Source organism: Ahaetulla prasina, chromosome 12, assembly GCF_028640845.1.
Source record: "Ahaetulla prasina isolate Xishuangbanna chromosome 12, ASM2864084v1, whole genome shotgun sequence".
In the NCBI taxonomy this organism is placed as follows: Eukaryota; Metazoa; Chordata; class Lepidosauria; order Squamata; family Colubridae; genus Ahaetulla; species Ahaetulla prasina.
The window spans coordinates 7,433,483-7,459,638 of NC_080550.1; the positions used below are offsets into that span (position 1 = coordinate 7,433,483).

The 26,156-nt window shown below is 42.2% G+C and overlaps 1 protein-coding gene across 2 annotated transcripts in view; it reads left to right on the forward strand.

Moving 5' to 3' along the window:
• The window catches only part of ZNF423 (zinc finger protein 423), a 304,646-nt gene that overhangs the window by 52,235 nt on the left and 226,255 nt on the right, over positions 1-26,156 (forward strand). For both annotated transcript variants that reach the window (XM_058155221.1, XM_058155222.1), the window contains exon 3: positions 20,048-20,248. In XM_058155221.1, coding sequence (XP_058011204.1) covers positions 20,048-20,248 — 201 coding nt within the window. The remainder of the gene's footprint in view (positions 1-20,047; positions 20,249-26,156) is intronic.

Here is a 26,156-nt window from a genome sequence, read left to right on the forward strand (position 1 = left end):
CGTATGTGCGAGGGGAACCTTTACCTTTACCTTTTTATGTGCAGAAGGCTCTGTTCATGTGCATATGTGGCACACATGAGCACGCTCACATTTGCAAACCGGTAGCAAAGGTAAATGAATACCACTCCTGGATTAGATTACCTCCAAGGTCCCTTCCAACTCTCTTAATCTAATCTAATCTAATCTAATCTAATCTAATCTAATCTAATCTAATCTAATCTAATCTAATCTAATCTAATCTAATCATCTAATCTAATCTAATCTAATCTAATTCAGTGGCATTGTAACTTTGAATGGCCAGTAAACAAATGGTTATAATTCAAGGACTATCTGTATTTTTGTGGGAAGTTATTTTCTTTCTTCGTATTGATTTGCTTTCGTCTCCTCATCTGATGGCACCTCTTGAGGTTACCTGAACATCCTTCATACTGAGCAGGGACTCTCACAATCTCCATGGTTCTCCGTACAGATTTTACCCTGTTTCCCCAAAAATAAGACATCCCCTGATAATAAGCTCAATCGGGCTTTTGAGCGCATGCGCTAAAATAAGCCCTCCCCAAAAATATTTAAACGCAGAGCTGGAAATCAGATAAGATGGCAAGAGGAGCCCCATCTTGCTCCACACGCCCCAAAATAATAAGACCTGCCCCAAAATAAGGCCAAGAGTTTATTTTGGGGTTAAAAAAATAAATAAGACAGGGTCTTATTTTTGGGGAAACACGGTAGAGCGCCAGCTATATACCTGGCTCCATTTTAAGAAAGGAGATCGTTACGAACCGTGAGGAAAAGGATTGCCTTTTTGGATTCACCTTTAAAAAAAAAAAGTCCACAAGACTCAAGCTTTGCTTTTCATCTCATGTTTCCAAAGCCCCCAGAGGGACATTGTCTTTTGCCTGTAAGAGATTACTTCCCCTGACTGGATTTGAGTTCATATCTGGGCAAAACCCAACAGAAAGCGGAATGCTTTTTTTTTTTGAACAGTTAAGCTGCTAGCTGAAGTGACAGGAACTCTCCTGGGATTCAGAGTTCTGGTTGGAGACTGACATCCTGTGGCTGCCTCACCTTAAGGAAATGGAGAACTCCCAAAATAAATAAATAAAAATAAATAAATAAATAAAAAATAAGTTCTTTCAGAGGCGGTTATTTTTCAGAGCCCACAGCTGCATTCCGTATGTGGTGGTGCTTTAAAGTGCTCTTGCATCTGTCATGGAAACAGACGTTGCGTAAATCGATTTTAATGTCCCCGATGATGTGGTTCTAGAGGTGCGCACCACCTGCTGTGAGAACAGAGCTGCTCTTCCAAATGAGCGGGCATCTGGCGTCTTTTCTTGATGGCTTTCGTGGATTCCGTTTGCTCACGGACAATGCAAGGCACAACAGCAATCATGAGAAAATTATGTCTAGAAAAGGTGGTTACGGGTGGTAACTGTAATAAGGGCCTCTGGTGGCTCAGACTGCTAAGACAGTATGTTATTAACAGCAGCTGCTTGCAATTACTGCAGGTTCAAGTCCCACCGGGCCCAAGGTTGACTCAGTCTTCCATCCTTTATAAGGTAGGTAAAATGAGGATCCAGATTGTTGGGGGCAATAAGTTGACTTTGTATATAATATACAAATGGATGAAGACTATTGCTTGACATAGTGTAAGCCGCCCTGAGTCTTCAGAGAAGGGCGGGATATAAATGCAAATAAAAAAAAAAATCAAACATGGAGTTATTCATAGACACGTCATTCAGCAGGAAAATGGCGATAGACTTATATACCGCTTCACGGTGCTTTACAACCCTTTCTAAGCAGTTTACAGAATTGGCCTATTGTCCCCAACAATCTGGCTCTCATTTTACCCACCTCGGAAAGATGGAAGGCTGAGTCAACCTTGAGCCCATCAGGATCGAACTCCTGGCTGTGGGCAGAGTCAGCCTGCAATATGGCATTCTAACCACTGCGCCACCACGGAAGGAAGGAAGGAATAGCAATAGCACTTAGACTTATATACTACTTCATGGTGCTCTACAGCCCTCTGGTTATTGACTAAAATAAAGACTAACTGATTTACAGAGTTTTTAAAAATGAATTAATAAAATCTCAATACTAAAAATAAAACCAATATTAGAAGAATAATGGGAAAAACACAAGCGTTCGGTATGCATCCAGACATAGAAACAAGGTTTTAAAGAGAAGCAAAAGCATTTTGAACATCCCTATGCAATAATATTATCCAGGGGGACATTTACACCGATGAAGAAATTTTTTCGGAATAAAATCCTGTTGCAATATCTAACCCTGTCTGAATGCATTTTTCTTTCATTGTCGCCTTCTTTTCAAAAATGGCTTATTAAATTTGCAGCCAGACTAATTTTCTGCACTTTCTGATACCCTTAATCCAAGCAAAATTGTATTTTAGTTTTTCAGTCTTTTTGTTAAAGCCAACCTGTCAATTAGTAAAAACGAAGCAAATCCGTTTCTTATAAACGTTGGCGATTTTTCTGGGCAATAAACCAAAACCCCAGTCAGATTCACACTTGGTGTCCAAAAAGTCAAAATGGTATTTGCAGTCTGTGCGCAATTGGTTTTGCAGGATCACAGCCACCATCTTGAGTTTTTGTGACTTCATCTTCTGCGACAGATTCCCCTGCAGCAGCTACGATCATTATTCAAGCATTTGGGTTGATTTCCCAAGTTCCTGAAAACTTTGCATCCAAATGATGGAGTAATTGTGTCTTGCCACTAATTTGTTTACAACTCCGTCAATGCACTCTAGGAAGGGGTCAATTTCTATGGTATAATTTTAGCCAATTTTATTGTATGGATTTTTCTTCCCAGCCAGCTCTTGATAACTTCCTGGAATACATTTAACAAGAATTCTTAGGTAACAATCTTTTGAGGTTCCCCACCCCTCCTTTTTTTAATTCTTCGTGGGCTGAGCAAATGAGCTATCGTTTGCTGAATTAGCCATAGTTTACAGGATTCACGTAATATTAATTTGTGGTTTATAAATCTAAGGGGATTCCTGTAATACCAATTCATGGTTTATAAATCTGAATCATGAATCATGAAGAAATCACGTTTAGGGTTATCAATTTTCATGAACGTTTGCAAATGTACTTGCGAGCCGTTGAGACCCTGCAGTTCTTAATCACGCAGGAATCGGGAAAGGATCCAATCTGTATTTTTTTTTTCCAAAGGAGAGAAGATGTTTCAGATCATTGAATATTCTTTTCCCTCCCCTCCTGATTATCCTGTTGGGTTTGGGGGCTGCTGGGTTCCTGGAATAATAATTGCAAGAGTCATTTAGGGTGGGAAAAGATAATAATAATAATAATAATAATAATAATAATAATAATAATAATAATAATAATAATAATAATAATAATAATAATAATAATAATAATAATAATAATAATAATATTTTAATTTGTATACCGCCCTTCTCCCGAAGGACTCAGGGCGGTTTACAGCCAGAATAAAAATACAGCAATACATACAATATTAAAAACAAACATTAAAAAACTTATTAAATTTGGCCTAATATTAAAATACAAGTAACATTAAAAATTAATATAAAATTAAAACCCCATAAAATCAGCTAAAAATTGAAATTAAAATTCAAGCCAGTCCAGCAAGATGAAACAAATAAGTCTTAAGTTCGCGGCGAAAGGTCCGAAGGTCAGGTATTTGTCGAAGTCCAGGGGGAAGCTCGTTCCACAGGGTGGGAGCCCCCACAGAGAAGGTTCTTCCCCTGGGGGCCGCCAGTCGACATTGCTTGGCTGACGGCACCCTAAGGAGTCCCTCTCTGTGAGAACGCACAGGTCACTGGGAGATACAAGATGGCAGTAGGCGGTCCCGTAAATATCCCGGTCCTAAGCCATGGAGCGCTTTAAAGGTGGTAACCAATACCTTGAAGCGCAAAGATGAGGTAGCCCAGAATGGAAAGCAGTGCAGAATTGGTCAAAGCAATAGCACACATTTTGCAAATTTGTGCTTCTGGGTCAAAGAATAAGCTACTTTTATTCCGCAGTGATGGGAAACCACCTTCTTTTGCTCATCCTCTTCACAGAAAAGCAGGGAAATTAGTGTTGTACTGTAAGCGGAACGCTGACTTTTCCCTACAATTGCTAAATGTAACTTCCAGACTTAGTTTTTGAGAAGGGACAGAAATTTTGAGAAGGGACAGAAAGGCTATGATATACAGTAATGGCCAAAATTGTGGAAACCTTTTGGGGAAAAGTATATTTTCTAAAACTAGCTGATAATACCACTTTTTTTGGGAGTAGCACCATAAAATTATATATCAATGGAAAGATAATTTAATCAGGAATGTAATGCAATAAGTTTTATGAAGGATTTGCTGTTAGAATAGCAGTTACAGTATAAAGAAGAAAAGTGAAACACATAGGAAAAACGAGATATACAAAAATGACCACCATGTCAGTTAATATGTCAGTTGGGTAACCTTTCACATGAATGATGGCCTTACAACGTCTTCCCATGGAGTGAACCAAGTCTTGTAGTTCTGCAGCTGTTATCATGTGAAACCAAGATTGAATGATTGCTTTTATTAATTGGGTTTTATTGCTGGGTTGGTTCTGACTAAGAAGTTTCTTTAGTCGGCTCCATAGATTTTCAATTGGGTTAAGGTCTGGGCTATTCCCAGGCCATTCCAGCAGTGGAATAGGATTATCTTGAAAACCCCCCTAAAAAGTGGTGTTATTAGCCATCAAACCTCAAAAATACACTTTTCCCAAAAGGTTTCCACAATTTTGGCCACTACTGTACACACTCCCTCCCTTCCCCCACTTTCTTTCTCTCTCCCTCCTCCTCCAGCACTTGCTTTCTTTCCAAATTTTTTATCAGCCAAAATTTTGTTTTTTGTTTTTTAAGGATAGACATGACCTAAAGATATCCCTCTGCACCAAATTTTTGGACTGAACTATGGTGTTTAGAACAACGTTGTATATTTTCAACATATACATTCTCTTATTTCAGAAGTGACGTTTCTGAAATCCAGTGAATACCAAATTGCAACAGCATTAACATGAAAGTTTGTGAAAGAGTTGAGTTTTTCCAATTACAAGGACACATTTTGGGCTAAACCATGGCTTGTTTAGATTTGTTTCATTTCTGAAGTTAGAGTTGGCAGGATTCACACTAATACATTAATACTGTGGCTTTGCTGGTTTTGGCTTAGTGTAAGGCCTAAACCTGTTGACTGTGGCTTCAAAATTATGATTTATGGGTTCATTTTTGCAAAACTTAGACACAATGTCTTATTCAACACATCAGAATTAAAGCCAAGCATGGCTTAGTTGGTATGTGAAAGCAGCCAAGAAGATCTGGTCAGTTCAGGATATCTCAAATATTGCCCTGGTTGACTCAACCTTCCATCCTTCTGAGGTCAGTAAAATGAGGACCCAGATTGTTGGGGGCAATATGCTGACTCTGTAAACCGTTTAGAGGGGACTATAAAGCACTGTGAAACAGTATATAAGTCTAAGTGCTATTGCTAGTCCATCCTTCCTTCCTTCCTTCCTGTTGTGACTCCAGCCCCCGAGCCTGTCCTCATGGAGGAGGATGACTCTGAGAGTGATGGGGGGGAGCCGACAAGGCCTTCCCCTCCAGGACCCTCCTCTCTGGCACCACCCCAGGCTCTAGCTGCAGGCCAGGAGGAGGAGCTGACAAGGCCTTCCTCTCCCGGACCCTCCTTCTCCTTGGCAATGCCTCAGGCTCCAGCTGCTGAGGATCAATCTTGGATTGACCCGAGGCAGCAATGAAAAGATAAGTGCTCGCAGCAAAGGAAGAGGTATGGCAGGCTCAGAGATAGCTGAGTCACTGAGCCACACCCCACAGGGGATAAAAAGTGGGTGGAGTTGCCATCTGGCCCTTGTGACGGACAAAAGCTTCAAAGTGTGAACTTCGCATCGGCTGTTTTGGAGTTAAAGGCCTGGGTTGTGTAAAGGATTCTTCTGTGCATTCTTGGCTGCCCCGGCAACTGATTACAGACACATGGGTTTCCATCTCCGAAAGAGATAAGGAACTTGGAACTTGGCAGGCATTTGGACTGTAGCTGCCAAGTCTGTTGTCCATGAGGGAAATCCAGGTTGGTTGAACAATAAAGGACTATTAGCTTTTCACTTCTGCATGAGGTGGGGAGGGGGACAGAACTTCTTTCCTTCCTTCCTTCCTTCCTTCCTTCCTTCCTTCCTTCCTTCCTTCCTTCCTTCCTTCCTTCCTTCCTTCCTTCCTTCCTTCCTTCCTTCCTTCCTGTTAGAATGCAGTATTGCAGGCTGACTCTTCTCACTGCAAGGAGTTCGATCCTGACTGGCTCAAGGTTGACTCAGCCTTCCATCTTTCCGAGGTCAGTAAAATGAGGATCCAGATTGTTGGGGGCAATATGCTGACTCTGTAAACTGCTTAGAGAGGGCTGTAAAGCACTGTGAAGTGGTATATAAGTCTAAGCGCTATTGCTATGGCTATGACAGGCAAGATTGATCTTCTACCTATTAATGCTTTCTCCATTCTTTAGGATAATTTGATTCAGAAGCAACAATATTTCAAGGTTGTGTTTCTGTGTGTCTGTGAATATGAGCTGGCGACAATGTCATTGTTCAATTGTTGTTAGATTTAAGTTAAGGGAGCGTGTTTGGAGCTGAGAAAAATAGGAAGCAATGATTTCAAATATTTTGTTCTTTCTAAAAGTCTGGTGCCTCTTGTTGTATGTCAGTTAATCTACAGAAATCAGAAGTGGCAATTAGACAGACCAAATCATTGATCTGGTAGAGGAGAAGATAATATTGGGAACAGTTCCTGAAGCTCCAAACACATTCATAAAAAAAAATTAAAAGAAAAACAAAACATCTTCTATCTTAATAACAGAAGGTCTTTAGATGAGTGGAGGTGGCACCAAAATGATGGTGGCTTTGAAAAAATAGAAGTATTTGTACCCAGCCAGATGCATGTGTGTTCCATATGAAGATGTGTGATGTAAAAGTATACATTTAATTACAAAGGAGGGGAAGATACGTTGTCTAGATCAGGGGTCTCCAGCCTCCGTCCCTTTAAGATTTGTGAACTTCAACTCCCAGAGTCCCTCAGCCAGCAAAGCTTGCTGAGGAACTCTGGGAGTTGAAGTCCACAAGTCTTAAAGGGACCAAGATTGGAGACCCCTGGTCTAGATCAGTGTTTTTCAACCGTGGTGACTTTAAGATGTGTGGACTTCAACTCCCAGAATTCCCCAACTGGCCATGCCGGATGGGGAATTCTGGGACTTGAAGTCCCCACATCTTAAAGCCTTCAAGATTGAGAAACATTGGTGTAGACAGCTAAGGTAGACATTGGAAAAAAGAATGGATCGTCATGAGACGGAAGGTTTTTCCTTCCTTGAATGAGTTTACTTTAGGAGTTCACTGTGGGATTTGCTCACTTCCGTTGCCTGCTTTGAACATTTCTCTATAGATGAAGTCTGGAGGGAAACAGTCCTTCCTGGAATCAGATCTCTGGGAAAAAAGAGGCAATCGGGGAATGAGACATGAACATCAACAAGAAAATGTATTTAGTGGGTGAAAGTAAAGACTGATCTTTGCATAATTTCTTCTTACCCAAGGCTAAGCTCTCTCATATGATCCTTTTTAGAATCAAGTTCTCAAACATGGTTTTTCCTCCCTTAATTTTCACCATCTTCAGTGCCCAACTTCAGAACTTAAGGTTTTGAAAGCGTAGCAATTGAAGTATTGAAGCGGGCAAGAGATGATGGATAGATGATCTTTGTTTTCGGTGTTATTTTGACTTGCCTTTCTTTTCCTCTTTCTTTCCTTTCTTTCTTTTTTCTTTTTTCTTTTTTTGTAGGTAGGTGACAGGATTAGAAGTTAGGTAGGATAGAAAGAAAATGTTTTTAAACAAAGGATGATATGATTAAAAGTTATAATAAGAGATAGAAATAAGAGAAAAGGGGGGAATATTAGCATATACAGTTTTATATAACAAAATAAGAGTAATAGTAAGAGAAAACATGGGATAATTGAATAATGAAGGATTGCAACTTTATATAACATAACATAACATAACATAACATCAGAGTTGGAAGGGACCTTGGAGGCCTTCTAGTCCAACCCCCTGCCCAGGCAGGAAACCCTACACCATCTCAGTCAGATGGTTATCCAACATTTTCTTAAAAATTTCCAGTGTTGGATACATATAAATATGTATCGCTATTAGAAATATATAAGTTGGATCGAAAGTAATAATTATGACTAATGCTATTAGTTTTATTTGTATTAGAATATAATAAAATAAGAGTAATAATAAGAGAAAACATGGAATAATTGAATAAGGATAGAATGCAACTTTATATAAATATGTATTACTATTAGAAATATATAAGTTGGACTGGAACTAATAGCTATGACTAATGCTATTAGTTCTATATTTATTGGAATGTATGACACTTAGGCGCCACATTATTGACACATTGATATGTTTGTAAAAAAAAAAAACATTTAAAAACTTTTAAAAAAACCCTTAAGGCTCAAGGCACACATTTGGGCCTGAAAAAACGTGTAAGGTTGTTTGTTTTTCTTATTCCAGGTGAAGATGATGATGGTCTTCACAATCCTTTTATTGATAAGTTCTTTCGAGTGGCTTCAAAATGTAGACATCGCCTTGAGCGTTTAGTCTCCGTAGAAAGGCAGGATATAAATTGAGCAAGTATGTAATAATTAACAATAATCGTTTTCCCAATGGGGGAGGGGAAGAGAGAGAGACCGAGAGACCGAGAGAGAGGGGCTTCCCAAAAAAAAAACTATGTGAACTAAATGAAGGTTAATTAGGAGGCCTCCCAAATAGCTAATGCTTCATCAACACCAGAACAGCATGTAAATAAATTTAATTTCTCTTTCCCCCACCAATTGAACTCTTCTCAAGTTTAATTACAACAGCAGCCTTTTTTCCTCTTCTCCCCAACATATTTTCATTAGCGGAAGATGGTGGCTATTTGCTCTGTCTGGAAAAAACGGTATTAGAAGCTGTCGTTTCTCCCTACCTTGGCTGGGTCTCCTCTGAGAATGAGAAAACTCCAGGAACTTTACTTCGTAGACCAGAGGCCCAATTAAGGATCTTTGGAAGTAATATGAGAAGCACGGAGCAGCACCCAGGCAAATAAAAACATCACTAATGAAAATTCTGGCGAGATCCCTGTTAATTGTTTCAAGTCTCTGTGTGTTTTCAGTGTTGCTCAGTTAATACTTGGCTGCCTTCACCCTTCAGTGTCTTCCCTCAGCTAATGGGAGGGTCTAAATCAGAGATGAAATCTACTTACCTTCCCGACCAGTTCAGAAGTTCACACGCCACGCATGTGCATCACGTGCGCACACGGACCCTCTGCGCATGCGCAAACCCTTCTGCACATGCAGAGAGGGTAAAAAGCAGGTTACTTCCTGGTTAAAACCAGGAAGCAATGACGACTGGGTGGGTGGACAGATCCTCGCGCTGCAGTCCCTACCGGTTCAGCCAAATCTGTCCGAACCAATAACATTTCACCCCTGGTCTAAACTACCGTGTTTCCCCAAAAATAGGACTGGGTCTTATTTTCTTTTGACCCCTGAAAAAAACGGCTAGGGCTTCTTTTCGGGAGGGGTGGTAGTGTTTCTAATTATTGGCTCACCACGCGGCGGTGGCACTAACAGCCCCGCACAGCAGGACCCTGCTGTTGGCCCACTTCTTCTGCAGCTGCTTGCCGCCATTTGCACATGTCGCCCCTGGCCTCCGTTTCTCTGTCAGAGCCTTCTGGAAAGCCCTCTGCAGCTGAGAAACGGGCTCAGGATTGATGTGCATGGCGAACCCGGCTTCCATTTCACCTTCAGAGGCCTTCCAGAAAACCCTCTTGAACTGATAACATATTGATCTGGAGCTCTGTTATCAGCTGCACGTTACAGGTGCAAATTCTGATGGGGGGAGGGTGTTTTAAAAATTAAATATCACCATCATCATCATCATCGTAGAAAATGAGAAGGTGAAGATTTTGTGGGACTTTCAAATACAGACAGATTGTCACTTGGAACACAACACACCAGATATCACAGTTGTGGAAAACCGAAAAGTACAATTTATTGACATTGCGGTACTAGGAGATGCCAGAGTCGGAAAAAAAAAAGAAAAAATCACGAAATATCGCGACCTGGCCATCGAAACTACATGGCTATGGATGAAATGTGTAACCTTGATACCCATTGTCATCGGGGCACTTGGTACCATGTCCAAGAATTTTATAAGATATATCAACAAATTGCAGCTTCCTGCAATAACACCAGTGGAACTGCAAAAAACTGTGCTATTTGGAACATCGTACATCTTAAGAAGGTACTTGGTTGATACCTCGGATGCTGGCAGCAACCCGTATCAACCATTAGCACCAGTCAGTAGTATTTGTGATGCCTTTTTGAATGTTCAGTTGACTGAGTCTCATGTTTAATGAATAAAGTTAATAACAATAACAATAATAACAATGATGATAATAACAATAACGACAACAACAACAACAACAACAATAATAATAATATAGGTCCCTCAAATAGAAATTGGTGGAATTTGTCTGCATCTTTGCACCGCTTCCCAGATGTTCATATACGTCTTGGCTCAACTTCAAGGTAACAAATTAAACATAAATTGACCCCCGATGAGGGACTGAGAGTTAAGTTTAATACATCCTTGCAATTTTCGGTTGCCTTCAATACCTCTGTCTGTGACATACATAATTCCTTCATAACAAGTGCTTTTCCAGAAGATGTATACTGCTGACAGTTAATATAGAATTATTGCCCCTGAATGCATTTCTGTAATTACTTCCCAGATCTGTCTTTGTGTTTAGAAGGCATTTCACTTTAGTAATATAAGTGTTTAGGGAGAATAGAAGTAATAATTGCAAGCAGGCTCTCCTCCTCATTTTTTTTTGCCTCCTTTCTTCCAGAAAAAAAAAACACCTCACCATATATGTCAAACATATTAAAAGCTAATGCTTTTAAAGTTGCTTACAGTGGATGTGAAATTTACCCGATGCTTATACATCCCGATGATTTTTTGTGTGGCAATAATCCTTTGCGAAACGGGAAAAGGTAGCAATAAAGATAACAACAGAAGACTGCTCTCTAATTCTGAAGCAATAAAGGAAAGAAAAAGAAACGGCTGATTAAAAATGACATGTTACCGGTGGTGAAAATAAAGAAACTTAATATGAAGGTTCCTGTAGGAGATTTCAACAGTAATGGAAAATAAAGTGACTCGCGGTTTGAGTGACATATAAAAATTAGCGAGCTTTAATGAGGCCTTCTACTTTTAAACTAAGTATTCTCAGAACTGGAAGACAGCAGAGTTGAGGGAAGAAGAGATGTGTGTTACCTCGGGAGACCAGGAGTACAGAGGCACCTAATCTAATTCAAAGAAAATATATATTCCAGAAGTAAACATCCTAAACCCTGCAGATTGGATTCCATATTGTTCTAAGGCAAAATGTGGGTTGCTTAGTTAATGGCTTAGAACAGGGGTGTCAAACTCAAGGCCCGGGGCCCGAATCCAGCCTGTGGGGTGCTTAGATCTAGCCCGTGGGGCTGCCTTGGAAATAGTGAAGGAAGGGCCGGCCTGCAGTGCCTCTGCCAGTGAAAAACGAAGCTCGGGAGGGCTGCATGCAGCCCAATGGTGGGATTCTACCAGTTCTATCTGGTTCAGGCGAACTAGTAGCAGCGGCGGCAGGAGGCTCCGCAAACCCACCCGGATGTCATCACAGAAGGCATCACTGCGCATGTGCAGAGGTGGCGTGTGCGTTCTCATTAGCGAACCAGTAGCGAAGGTAAGTGAATACCACTATTGGTGCAGTCCTCCCGAGTGCTGTTTTCATTGGCAGAGAGTTGCAGGAGGCCATCGTAGCCAAAACAGGAGCTCAGGAGCCCAATTTCTCTGGCAGAGCCCTCAGGTCACCACAGGCATCCCCAAGACGATGTCGAGTTGGCCATGCTCACCCTGGCCACGCCCCTCCCCCAGGCCAAACATAATCCTGGTGCAGCCCTCAATGAAATCGAGTTTGGCATCCCTGGCTTAGAACGTTGTATGAATCCAGGTTTGTGAAGCGCAACGGGATTGTGGTTAAAGCATCCATGGGTGACTTGAGGCAGTGCCTTACCAGAATTGAATATGTCTACTTGGTTGGGTCATTGACACAAATGCTGATGGAAATTCCCCTCGTTGGTGAAGTCCATGAGGTGTAGAGGAGATGGCAAGACTTACCTGGAATAAGAATATAGGAACCTAAGCAGTGCCCTGCAGGATCAGACCCTGCAGTTCATCCAGTCCAAAAGACTGTTCCCACAGTGGCCACCCAACCATGAAAGGAAGCCAACAGATGTCTTCAGAGAGAATGACACTGCTATCAAGGTTGACCATTGATCCTCATGACTCCTGTGGATTTGTGCAATCTGTTTTGAAGCCAATCAAGCTGACAGCCAGCACCACATCTGATGATAAATATCCCACCATGGTAAATACTCTTTCTCAGAAGGATAAGGCTGCTGCTGATAATACAATTCCAATTCCAATTCCAATTCCAATTCCAATACCAATACCAATACCAATACCAATACCAATACCAATACCAATACCGTACAGTACAATACAATACAATACAATACAATACAATACAATACAATACAATAGTTAGAAGCGACCTTGGAGGTCTTCTGTTCCAACCCCTTGCTTAGGCAGGAAACCCTACACTACTTCAGAAAAATGGTTATCTAATCTCTTCTTAAAAACTTCCAGTGTTGGAGCATTCACAACTTCTGGAGGCAAGTTGTTCCACTGATTAATTGTTGTAACTGTCAGGAAATTTCTCCTTAGTTCTAAGTTGCTTCTCTCCCTGATTAGTTTCCACCCATTGCTTCTTGTCCTGCCCTCAGGTGTTTTGGAGACTAGATGGACCCCCTCTTCTTTGTGGCAACTCCTGAGATATTGGAAGACTACTATCATGTCTCCTCTAGTCCGTCTTTTCATTAAACTAGACATACCCAGTTCCTGCAGCTGTTCTTCATATGTTTTAACCTTCAGTCCCCTAATCCTCTTTGTTGCTCTTCTCTGCACTCTTTCTAGAGTCTCCACATCTTTTTTACATCATGGTGACCAAAACTGAATGACTCTTGGTGATTCTATGTCCCAGGTCTCTTCACATGTTCAGATCCTGCACTACTACTTTAGGTCATAGGTTCTGGTTGGTGTCAGCTTTGATGGTGTCCAGTCATCATATGCTTCGGTAGCCTGGTTTCCTTTTACCGCTAACCCCTAAGGCTTATTTAGCTCCCATCTTGCTGCTGTTCTGGAAACGGATTAAAGCTGTTTGGTTTCAATGCAGTTTTGATTCAGTTGACCCCCTCCCCCCCAATCTGTATGTTCTCCAGGTATGGAGCGGAAAGGTGAAAAAAAAAATCAGTTCACTGATTATCCTTCTTCCAGATCTATCCATGCAGTTGAGAATTCCAGAAGTTGACTTCTACGTCAGTTGAAGCCGAAGTGGAAAAACAACCCTGATTGTTTGAGAAAGATGCGTAGTCTTTTGTGGTACTTCAGTAGTTCTTGATTTTCCTTTGATGCAATTTTGAGAAATGGTATGGAAGATTTCTTTTGCTTTCAGTGGAAACAAACAAGAGTGTGCCTGAAAAATGAGGTCTCTGATGGCCCTTGGTAGGAGCAGTGGTAAAGATCAGCAAAATAAAGTAAAAAAAGGAAGTATATAGTTACTGTCTGGAACATATTTGAAATCCTTAGATTTTCTTACATTTCTAGAAGCCATGGAGATGTTGTTAATTCCAGTATGATTTCAGTGTAGAACTTTGACTGAGAAGATCCAAGTTTAGGTCCATGCTTTGCCCTGAATGACTTTGAACTAGTCACAGTCTTTCACCCCAACCTGCTTGTGAATGTTGTTATGGAGAAACAATGGAAGGAAGTAGTTTTCAGCCCCATAAATGACCTCAAATAAAGAATGGAACCTATGTTCTTCTCCATTCATGTTTATTTCACCATCACTTTATAGTTGTTTCTTCTTCTTGATTCTTGGCATCTGAAATATCATGCCTGCTCTTCTAATGTTCTAAAGTAGAGCCCTAACTTCCTAAAAGAAATCAACCAGATGGTTCTTTGACAGGGCAGATACTGAAGCTGAAGCTCAAATACTTTGCCCACCAAAGGAGAAGAAAGGACTCCTTAGAAAAGACCCTGGTATTGGGAAAGATTGAAGGCAAAAGGAAGAAGGAGATGGCAGAGGATGATGTGATGGTTAAAAGTTAATGCCTACATTATGAATATGGGTTTGGGCAAACTCTGGGAGACAGCAGAGGACAGGGATGGTGGCATGCTATGGTCCATTGGATTGTGAAAAGTTGAATACAACTTAGCAACTGAACAACAAGAGCCCTAACTACTTAGAATAACAGCGTTGGAAGGGACCTTGGAGGTCTTCTAGCCCAACCCCCTGCTCAGGCAGGAAGCCCTATACCACTTCAGACAAATGGTGGTCCAATCTCTTCTTAAAAATTTCTAGTGTTGGAACTCTCACGACTTCTGGAGGCAAACCCTTCCACTGGTTTCTTGTTCTAATCGTCAGGAAATTTCTCCTTAGCTCTAGGTTGCTTCTCTCCTTGATTAGTTTCCATCCATTGCGTCTTGTCCTTTCAGCATTCATAGTTTATATTCATAATGTTTGAGCAGATCCATCTGATCAAGACAACATTATCCTTTCCTTTCTTTCTTCTCCTCTCCCATTTGCTGTCGGCATCATATAAATGACAGCTCAGAGAAGTTAGAATGGCCACGGCTCTGGGAGGTCACAAGAAGGTAACAATATACAATTTTCCACGGTTCAGATGCAGCCTTATCCCACTGTTCTTCATTACAAGACTACAGCGAGATCAATTCTATTAACTTGTAAGTCTTTAGGAAGCCAACACCATTAACTAGACGCTGGACCATTTTTTAAAAAAAATGTATGTGTATTATAACTTACCCTGTACTGTTGTTGAGAAAGAGGAATAAAAATTGTGTCCGATGTCTGAAATTTTAAGAGTCATTTTGTTCTGTAATGTTGTGTAAGGGCACATTCGTTGTCATGTATAGGGAATGAATGTCCCTATCGCAGGCAAATACTCTTTGTGGTTTGGTTAACCTACTTTTAATCTCTTGTAATTTGGAAGAAAAATAGGGATTTGGATATTACATTGAATATTAGGATGCGATAAACTGGACAGCTGGCATTTGTTAGTGGCATCCCAGATTAAAGAAACGGAATGCCATTCCCTTAAATTTTAAGTGTTAGGATTATGAGGATTAAAAATGCTTGGGTAAACAATTGCTGTTAATGATAGTAGCCAATTTAACTGTTTAGCCTGGATTTGCAGTAGATGGCAACTTTTATTTTTTAAGGACCTTTTTTAAAAATGCTCTCAATATTTGCAACCTTTCCCTTCCCCACCCCTTCAAATGATGGTTTTATTATTGGAGCAAGGCAAAAATTGAAAATCCTGGCAAAATCTAAAAAAAAATTCTGTGGAGTAGAAGAATCATTTGTAGAATAGGAATTCAGGGAAAAATAACCTCTATGTGGTCACTGCTACCACCATCCTGAAACGGGTGTGGACAAGGATAGGCTTCAAAACTTTTTGCAAGGGGTTCTCTGCCCGGTTGCTGGGCGGGTGTGGCCATGGTGAGCGTGGCCTAGTCAACCTCCTGCACCATAGCGTGAAGGGGCGTTTTTGCCCTCCCCAGGCTCCTGAGGCTTTCCTTGAGCCTCCAGGATGGTGAAAACAGCCTCCCCAGGCTCTGGAGGCCCTCTCGAGTCTTCCCGAACTTCCAGTAGGCCTGTTTTTCGCCCACCCCGAGCCTCCATGCGTGCCCTGCACTTACCTGCATCCAAAATGGGCCTCGTGGGGACTCCTGGGAGGGGTGGGGTGGGCAGGTCAGGGCCAGCCAGGCGTGAGATTTGGGGGTTCTCCGAATTGCACAGTATTTTAGCTAGAGGTTCTCCTGAACCCCTGTGAACCCCCAGCAGCCCACCCATGTGGGCCTTCCTTCCTTTTTTCCTCCCTTCCTTTTTTCCTTCCTCCCTCCCTTCTTTTCTTCTCTCCCTCCTTCCCTCCCTCTTATATGCTGTCCATCTCAGCCTAGAAGTGACTCTGGAATAGGCATTTGGAACAGGCTTGTAACTCAAGTGTTTAACATAAAGTTAAAATCAAGCAACTCAGTGGGGAAAAAAACTTCGTTGACTTGCAAAACATTCTTGAGCACTGAAGTTTTAGAAATAAATAATAAAAACAGGAACCCTCAGGGGTCTGTATTCCATTAGCACCTAAGAGAGATGTGGTTGGCAGTTCTTGCTTTAAATTAATTTTATATACTTGATCGTATTTTATGGATTTTTAACCTTATAAAATCAGTGAGTTGGCATCCAGATTTATGGACTGTTGGCTGTGTCAGACCTGCTGGCTTTAAGGAGATGGAATTGGCATTTATCTCCTTCAATTTGCATTGGAATCCTAAGCAAGCTTTGGAAGTGCATTCAGTAAATATGACAAAGTGAGATTGGTAATTAGTATACAGAGGAAGGGGGGAAAAACTGAATTTATTATTACAATAAAATAATACAGAACCATTGAACCTGTCATCTGCTTTCCTTTCTGGTATCTAATTTGATTGAAGGGACATGGTGGCTCAGTGGCTAAGACACTGAGCTTGTCAATTGAAAGGTCAGCAGGTCAGCAGTTCACATCCCTAGTGCTGCGTAACGGGGTGAGCTCCTGTTCCTTGTGCCCAGCTTCTGCCAACCTAGCAGTTCGAAAGCATGTAAAAAATGCAAGTAGAAAAATAGGGACCACCTTTGGTGGGAAGGGAACAGCGTTCTGTGCACCTTTGGCATTGAGTCATGCCGGCCACATGACTACGGAGACGTCTTCGGACAGCGCTGGCTCTTCGGCTTTGAAACGGAGATGAGTACTGCCCCCTAGATTCGGGAACGACTAGCACATATGTGTGAGGGGAACTTTTACCTTTAATTTGATTGAAATCACAGAACAGGCTGTGAAAGAACAAGCAAAGTTTTGATGGTGCTTTCAAGATTTTTTTTTTTTTAAACCTTGCTATCCACATGAAGTTTGGTGGCAAGAGATGTGATTTCCTGCATCTGGAAACTGTAGTGTTGATTTAAGCATTGTGGCATCTTTTGATACATTAAAAGTCTCTACAAATGATTTTTAATATTTCCCTTTTGGACAGAAGGGTATTACATGCAGTGAGACCTGGCAGGGGGCTTTAAGTTTTATTTCGTTTTGGGTTTTTTTTTGTTCTGGTTTGACCAGAAAGGGAAAATTTGAGAAAATTTGAGATTGGTAATTAGTATACAGAGGAAGGGGGGAAAAACTGAATTTATTATTACAATAAAATAATACAGAACCATTGTACCTGTCATCTGCTTTCCTTTCTGGTATCTAATTTGATTGAAGGGACATGGTGGCTCAGTGGCTAAGACACTGAGCTTGTCAATTGAAAGGTCAGCAGTTCAGCAGTTCACATCCCTAGTGCTGCGTAATGGGGTGAGCTCCTGTTCCTTGTGCCCAGCTTCTGCCAACCTAGCAGTTCGAAAGCATGTAAAAAATGCAAGTAGAAAAATAGGGACCACCTTTGGTGGGAAGGGAACAGCGTTCTGTGCACCTTTGGCATTGAGTCATGCCGGCCACATGACTACGGAGACGTCTTCGGACAGCGCTGGCTCTTCGGCTTTGAAACGGAGATGAGTACTGCCCCCTAGATTCGGGAACGACTAGCACATATGTGTGAGGGGAACTTTTACCTTTAATTTGATTGAAATCACAGAACAGGCTGTGAAAGAACAAGCAAAGTTTTGATGGTGCTTTCAAGATCTTTTTTTTTTTTAAACCTTGCTATCCACATGAAGTTTGGTGGCAAGAGATGTGATTTCCTGCATCTGGAAACTGTAGTGTTGATTTAAGCATTGTGGCATCTTTTGATACATTAAAAGTCTCTACAAATGATTTTTAATATTTCCCTTTTGGACAGAAGGGTATTACATGCAGTGAGACCTGGCAGGGGGCTTTAAGTTTTATTTCGTTTTGGGTTTTTTTTTGTTCTGGTTTGACCAGAAAGGGAAAATTTGAGAAATTCTTGATTTCTAGTGCTGATATTAAACAACCTCAATAAAAAAGATGTAGGCCTGGGTTTTTGACATTTTCCAGAAATAAGCTGCATTTCTTGGCCGCTCTCCTGTTTTTGAGTGCTCAACAATGCTAATTGTCTTTCCAGTCTCGAATATGGGAACAATTAGTTCATGTGTTCAATTTTTAATTTTATTAAAGAATGATAAACTGCCAGCTTGCTCATTGATAACTTGGAAATGGTTCCTTAACTTCCTCCTGGGTGCCCTGTGAGTTAAAGACTGTATGCAATTTTTGGCTAATAAAATTACAGGTTTCTTGTCCAGGCTAGAACATTTCTATGCAGAGATCTGTTCCTTTCCTTGCTATCTGTTGCTTGGCAGAGAGTAAAAGGGAATGAATGAATGAATGAATAAATGAATGAATGAAAGAAAGAAAGAAAGAAAGAAAGAAAGAAAGAAAGACAAGGCAAAAACAGAGGAATAGCAGAGAATGAATGAACTTCTCACCATAACATAGACCTAACATGGATGGATGGATGGAAAGATGGAAAGATGGATGGATGGATGGATAGATAGATATGGTATCTATCTAGGTAGGGAGGTAGGGAGGTAGGGAGAGAGAGGGGGGGAAGAAAGAGGAAGGAAGGAAGGAAGAAAGGTGTATAAGACAGGAAGATAGGTAGATAAATAGATGATTGGATGGCTGGATAGATCGAATGATTGATTGATAGATAGATTGATAGATTAATTGATAGATCGATAGACAGATAAACAGGAAGGCAGGCAGAGATCAACAGACAGACAGATAGATGCAGGCAGGCAGGCAGGCAGGCAATTGGACAAGTAGAAAAATAAGTAAATAAATAGGTAGATGGAGTGAAATATCTTACCAGATTGAATTTGAGTCTGTCATCAGGACCAGAGGTTTACTCTTCCGAGCTTTTGATGCTGGAACCCTGGAGTTTACTGAAGATGGGCTCAGCATGAATCGTTCGTGAAATATCTTGCATCTCTATGTTTGTTCTCCGAATGTTCAAGGAGTTGTACATAGATTGCCCCTTAATTTTATCCCTGTCTGAAACAGCCCTTTGGTTTGAACAAGAGGGCCTGGCTCAAAGCCACCCAGTGAGCTCTCATAGTTGGCGGTGGATTTGAATCCAGTCGTGGTCAACATCTCAACTGGTACACTAAATGGTGACTAACAGTCACCGTGTGGGCTCCCCTGTGACCTTTATGCCTCCCAAGTAGCATTTACCTCGCTGGTTGTGGCTTTCGCTGTACAGAATTGCCCTAAAATAACCGTTTTCATTGCCAGACCTTCAACTCCGGTGAAATCAACAGGACTTTGCTTTCAAGCAGGAGTGGGCTGCTGGCAGTTCACAGGGGTTCGGGAGAACCTCTAGCTAAGATTCTGTGCAGTTCGAAGAACCCCCAAATCCTACTCCTGGCTGGCCCTTCCCTCCCTTCCCCTCTCCGTGGCCTGCTTTGGGTGCAGGTAAGTGCAGGGTGTGCATGGAGGCTGTCGGAGGGGGAAAAATGGGCCTATTGGAAGTTCGTGAAGGCTGGAAACAGGTCTGTTTCTGGTCTCCAGAGGGCCTCCGGAGTCTGGTGAGACCATTTTCACCTTCCCAGAGGCTCGAGGAAAGCCTCCAGAGCCTGGGGAGGGCAAAAACACCCACCCACCCGCCGTGGTGAAGGAGGCTGACTAGGTCACACCCACCCAGCAACTGGGCGGAGAACTCCTTGCCAAAATTTTTGAAGCCCACCCCTGCTTTCAAGTCACCCGACTTGCCTCTTTCCTTTGGAAAGGTGGAGGGATCCAGACTTAAGATTGTCTTTCCTTTTCGTTGGCAGGAGGTTTGGGAAGAGAGCTGGAGAATGATAAAAGAGAGATCCGGGCGTTGGAAGAGCGGAACAGCATTACCAGCCAGGAAGAACGAAATGAGGAAGATGAAGACATGGAGGACGAATCAATTTACACCTGCGATAACTGCCAGCAGGACTTTGACTCTTTGGCAGAGTTGACCGAACACCGAGCTCACAACTGTCCAGGAGGTAATGTTAAACTCGCTTTACAAATCTGACAGGTGGTTAGCTGAGTAATTGGACATAGCAACAGCTTGAGGCCTCGAGTGAGATTAAAGAATTAATAATGTAATTTTACTGTTAATGTAATTCTACGGTGGTGCCTTGGGTAGTCTTTGTTCACTTCTCTTCAATAAAATTAAAATTAAGAAAGCAACTTAGCTTTTCCAGTTGCAGATCTGACGGTAATAAGTTGAGATGATGATGATTATTATTGGGGTGGTTTTTTTTGTTTCTAAAAAAAGGCAGGCAACCAGCAATAGAGGGGGTTGTTTGAGCTTTTTTTTTTTATACGCAATCCAGCTTTGATAGTTTTTTGGGAGCGAAGTCTCCCAACTTTTCTCTCTTCTTTTGCAATTCTCAGGCTGACCAGGAAATGCTAAAAACTGAACCAAGGGCCCTCTGTAGAGGGTAAGCACTCAGCCCTTGATCTGGAGGATTGGTCAAGCCCTGGAGAAATCAAGAGATTCAGGCAGTTCAAATGACTATAAAGATTTATTGCAAGCTTAAGCTTTTTACAAGAACCTGGCCAACTGACCGTTAAGGGAAATGAGCGGGAGATAAGAGAGGCATTCAAGGTGGATTGGACTTAGATCTCTTGTGGGTGCAAAGGGACTCGTGGCTTATGATGCATTTGACTCCTCTCTCAGGCTCAGCCTGTCATCTCCATCAGGTTCATCCTGAATTCAGCCAGCATTTTTTCTGCAGTGGTCCAGCGTAGCCTCAACCACCAGAACTAGAACGGGGTCAAGCCTGTTTTAATGCATTCTTCTAAGGGATTTAAGGAACATCTAGAGAAAAGGTTCATGCCATCTTCCTCCTTCTAAAGTAGGACCTCCCATCATTTATAATATGGTTTTCATAAAGTACAACTTCTGATATGGAGAAAAATGTAAACTTCTAGTCCAGTGCTAGTCAACCTGGTCCCTACCACCCACTAGTGGGCGTTCCAGCTTTCATGGTGGGTGGTAGGGGTTTTGTCTATACTGAAGCACTTTCCTTTTTTAAAAAATGTAATTGACTTTTTAAAAATTTTTCATAGCATTACTTAAAAACATTTTCATTGGGTTTTCATAAAATTCCCCAGTTTAAATTTCTGAAAATATACTATTTGTATCGCCCATGCATAACTTTAGTTCATGTTACATAAGTGAAACTAAATGGCGCTATAGTGTGATCACAAACAAAAGAGCCTCGTCCCAGAATAGCTCACGCATCTCCCCCTACACCACCCACTGTAACAGACAAGCAGAGCTGGTAGCCGGCGCTCCCACCCCCCCAATCAATCTATGAGGGCCGACAGGCATGCGCAGATGACGATACATGGCACATTACTGTGGAACCGGTGGGTGGTTAGAAAATTTTACTACTAACAGAGATACAAAAGTGGGCGGTAGTATAAAAAGGTTGACCACCCCGTTCTAGTCCATGCCAAGGTCAGGAATCCTGTAGGAGAGGACCAAGCTGAATTAAAGAGAAGGGTTAAACACATCATAAGTCATGAATCCCTTCGCACCCACATGAGATCTAAGTCCAACCCACCTCGAATGCTTATCTTATCTCTTGTACATTTGGTCAAATTCTTGTAGAGAACTTAAGCTTGCAATAAATCTTTATACTCATTTGAATCTCCTGATTTTCCGGGTGCTTGAGATTTTACCTGCTCACAGCAAAGAGCAAGCTTTAAGAAAGTAATCAGTTATCCATGGCACTGGAGAATAACCTTATAGTACCTATCCATCAGGTGATGTTGTGACCCGCCAGCAGCCAGCAGAGCTGGCAGCAGAGTCAGACATTGAGGAGGTTGGGGAGGAACATGGGCCAGTCCTGGGGGCTGGAGAAAGCTCAGATGTGGGCTCTTTGTCAGAGGCAGCAGTAAGGCAGAGGAACAGCTGGAGCCTGTTCCCAGTGTGCGCATGCGCAGAGCTGCCAGAAGACAAGAACAACTCAGAAAGCAGGGTCGACTTGGGAGTAAAGCCACACCTTGGAGATGATCAGCCCCTCCCATAGGAAACCAAAGAGGAGCGAACGGGGAGGGGGCTTTTGCAGAAAACAATTTGTTCGTCCTGTAGTTCTCTAAGAGTCTCTGTGCCAAATTTTGCCTACTCTGCGTTTGGAAACAAGTTGGCAGCTCGCCAAGCAAGATAAGGTCTGTGTTGATAAATATTCCTTTGAAAAACTGTTTGGACAAGCCTTGCTGACTGTGAATGAAAGGAATTTGCAGTCGTGTAAATAAAAGAGGTTTTGTCAGGACCAAAACTCTGCTTCCTGCTTTTTAAGGGAGCCTAGGTCAGTACAGGTGAAAGCAACCAGAGTCACTTGTGAACAATTCCAAACAGAAGCTTTATTGCTACTCCGCTATGTTGCAAGAATCTTACCCAACTGACTGCCTTCCCTTGGAAACAGTCAGATAAGGCTTCAAGGATTCTGGGGGGAGGGGAGGTTTTTGTGCCTTAAAAACTCAATCCCCTCTTAACATCTCCCTCCAGTCTAGCTGGAGATTCCACCCCATCATCTGAACGGGGTTTTGTCTTTACGTTCTATTTCTGCGTGGGGTGGAGAATGCAGAGCCGTTGAGTTTGCTTGGCGGGTCATTGTCCTCTTCCTTGTTTTGAAGCATTTCGGGATCTCGCGCGGGAGTAAATCAATAAGTTATACATTCAGGTTGATAATGTTGCAACTGCAGCTAATATAATATAACTAATGACTTCCGCAGGGACGCTGAAGTTTAGTTGACCCTGCAGTTTGGGATCAGGGCAGGATTGTAGGTGATGACATCAAAGCCGAGGATGGACCATCTCTTTCAGTGCGGTCCCTTAGAAATTCATTAGAGTGTACGGAAGTTGCAGTTGTGGTGTTGGATGTTATTCTTCTGCCTGGGCGTGAAGTTAGCAGCCATTTTCACCTGCTCTTTATGGCTCATATTTCAGGGCAAAATCTCCATCAAAAACATTGAGGTCTTCATTCCCCTTTAGTTGATTCCGTTTCATTTCTGATGCCAGTCAGAACCAATCAGCTGGATTGCTTACTTTTATTTTTATACGCTTTAAACGTATAAGCCCTTAAATGGGGGAGACGTATCTGTAGAGAAGGGACCTGAAACAGGATCTGAAGAAGCCCTTTGTTGTTGACATGTTCATCCTCAGAAAAGAAATGACGATCTTGCGCTGCGTAATTGTAGCATCTGTCGCTGTAGCCGAGGCAAGGCAAGTGTTAAGTCCGGGCAGTGAAGAGGCAGGAGACGATCTTAGTGACAACAGCTCTTTGATTTATTGGGAGACCCAGCAAAAACAACAGGCAAACATCTCTCTTTATATAGTGTTTTGGCTTGGCCATCAGCCAATCAGGAACGTGTATTTTTCCCGCCCAAATTTCCCTCCAAAATTTCAAATACATTACAGCAAGTTTTGTGGGGCTTGATTCTGGAGGGACATGTCCACAACCGCGTTCTAAAAGATAGATTGAAAGGGAGCAAAATTGTTCAAAAACATAAGATATGATCATATTGAACATATTGAGCTAAAGCATTCTGATCTAAACATTCTCTTTGATGCACGTCTGCCCTACATTAATGATAAAAAGTGGGAGAAGTCCATTCCAGTCTCAATTTTCTAGTAGTCAGATTGAACAGCTAAAATATTTCTTGGACAAATTATTCTCCTCTCTTCCCCTCCCCTCCCCTCTGCCTTCCCTTCTCCTCCACTTCCCCTTCTCCCTCTCTTCACCTCTCTTCTCCCTCTCTCTTTCCCTCTCTTTTCCCCCTCCTCTCCACTCCCCTTTCCTTCCTTCTCATTCTCTCTTCACCTCTTTCCCCCATCCTCTCCTCTCCTCCCTTCCGCCTTCCCTTCTCCCTCTCTCCTCACCTCTCTTCTCCCTCTCTCTTTACCTCTCTTACCCCCGTCTCCCCTCCCCTTTCCTTCCTTCTCCCTCTCTCTTTACCTCTCTTTTCCCCTCCTTTCCCCTCTCCTTTCTTCCTGCTCCCTCTCTCTTCACCTCTTTTTCCCTCTCCTCTCCCTTCCCCTCCACCTTCCTTTCTCCCTCTTTCTTCACCTCTCTTCTTCCTCTCTCTTTCCTCTCTTTTCCCCCTCCCCTTCCTTCCTTTCCCCTCTGTCTTCCCTTCTCCCTTTTCTTCTCCCTATACTCTCCTCTCCCCACTCCTCTTCCAGTGCTAATTCTGTATATGTTGCTTAATGCGAGGTACTGTTTCATCTCTTTGGCACATGCCAGTTAAAAATAGGAGGTGTTTTATTCGTTTTCCTCCAGAGATGTTTGTGTGTGTGTGTGTGTGGGACAACAATGACAGGTATAAAGTCCTTTTAATTCCTAAAGTGTAGAAGAACCATACACTCTTAACTGGATAGTATTTCTTGAGTCCCTTCTTCCCTCTATGTCTTTTATTTCTCACCCAGAGGGAGAAGGTGGCAACTCATAAATTTCTTGCCTCTCTGGTTTCCCGAGTCTGACAGTGGAGGATCTGTAGCACATTAGCACATCAATGAACTGGATGCTATGAGGTTACAAGTGGGGTCCCCGAGCATTTCATGAGATTGTCTTCTGTTGCTGTGCAACTTACAGCTTACCTATTTCAAACCAAGTTAACAGTAAGGAAGTTTAAAGAGGGTGGCTGTTTCTAAAGTCCTGCATGCTGAATTCAAAGTATTTTTTGGCTGTTGCTATTGTTTGCTGTAACCTATTGCATAAGAGGGATGTGGGGGCTCAGTGGCTAAGACACTGAGCTTGTCAATCAAAAAGTCAGCAGTTCAGCGGTTCAAATCCCTAGTGCCGCCTAACAGGATGAGCTCCTGTTACTTGTCCCAGCTTCTGCCAACCTAGCAGTTCAAAAGTAGGTAAAAAATACAAGTAGAAAAATAGGGACCACCTTTGGTGGGAAGGGAACAGCGTTCTGTGCGCCTTTGGCATTGAGTCATGCCGGCCACATGACCACGGAGACGTCTTTGACAGCACTGGCTCTTCGGCTTTGAAATGGAGATGGGCACTGCCCCCTAGAGTCAGGAACGACTAGCACGTATGTGTGAGGGGAACCTTTACCTACTGCATTGCACAGGTATGTTTTTAATTTACAGTAAGCGTGCAGTCCTAAATCTTCCTCCATGTTCTTTCCTGCATGATTCTTGCTAGATGATTTTTGGGCTCTTATCAGGATCCAGAAATCATCAGAACTTGATTTTAGAGGTCATATGGAACCATGGAAGGCCCCCCAAGTGGATGATCACAGACCATTGCAAAGAACCTCTGAACATTAGAGCTTTCGATTTGTTTCTGTGATTGCTGATTTGTTTCTTCATTCTCATCAGGACAAAGTTAGATGAAGATATTCTCTCCTCAACCCTTTTTCATCCCAACCAACCACCCCATGAGAAAAGTTAGGGGCTGAAAAATTGACTCAGTGAGATCCAAGATTGAGAGGAAATTTGAAACCTGGTTTTGCATCCCTAAATCGCAACACATTCATGGTTGGCTTTAGCTTTTATTAAATTTGTAAGTTGTGAAGCCTCTTCCAGCTGGCATTCTCAAGTGTGGTGTGCTCTCTGAACTTGGTTGTTTTATCGCAGATGTTTCATTACCCAACTAGGTAACATCATCAATGCTAGAAGGGAATTGGGGTTTGCAGAGAGGAGGAGGAGGAGAAGGAGGACGACGACTGTGGTCCTTAGTGTTCTCTCAGCTTGGTGGCTTTCTTGCAGATGTTTCATTACCTAACTAGATAACATTATCAGTTCTAGAAGGGAGAGAGTTTGGAGGAGGAGGAGGAGGAGGAGGAGGAGGAGGAGGAGGAGGAGGAGGAGGAGGAGGAGGAGGACTATGTGGTCCTTCGTGTTCTCTGAGCTTGATGGCTTTCTTGCAGATATTTCATCAT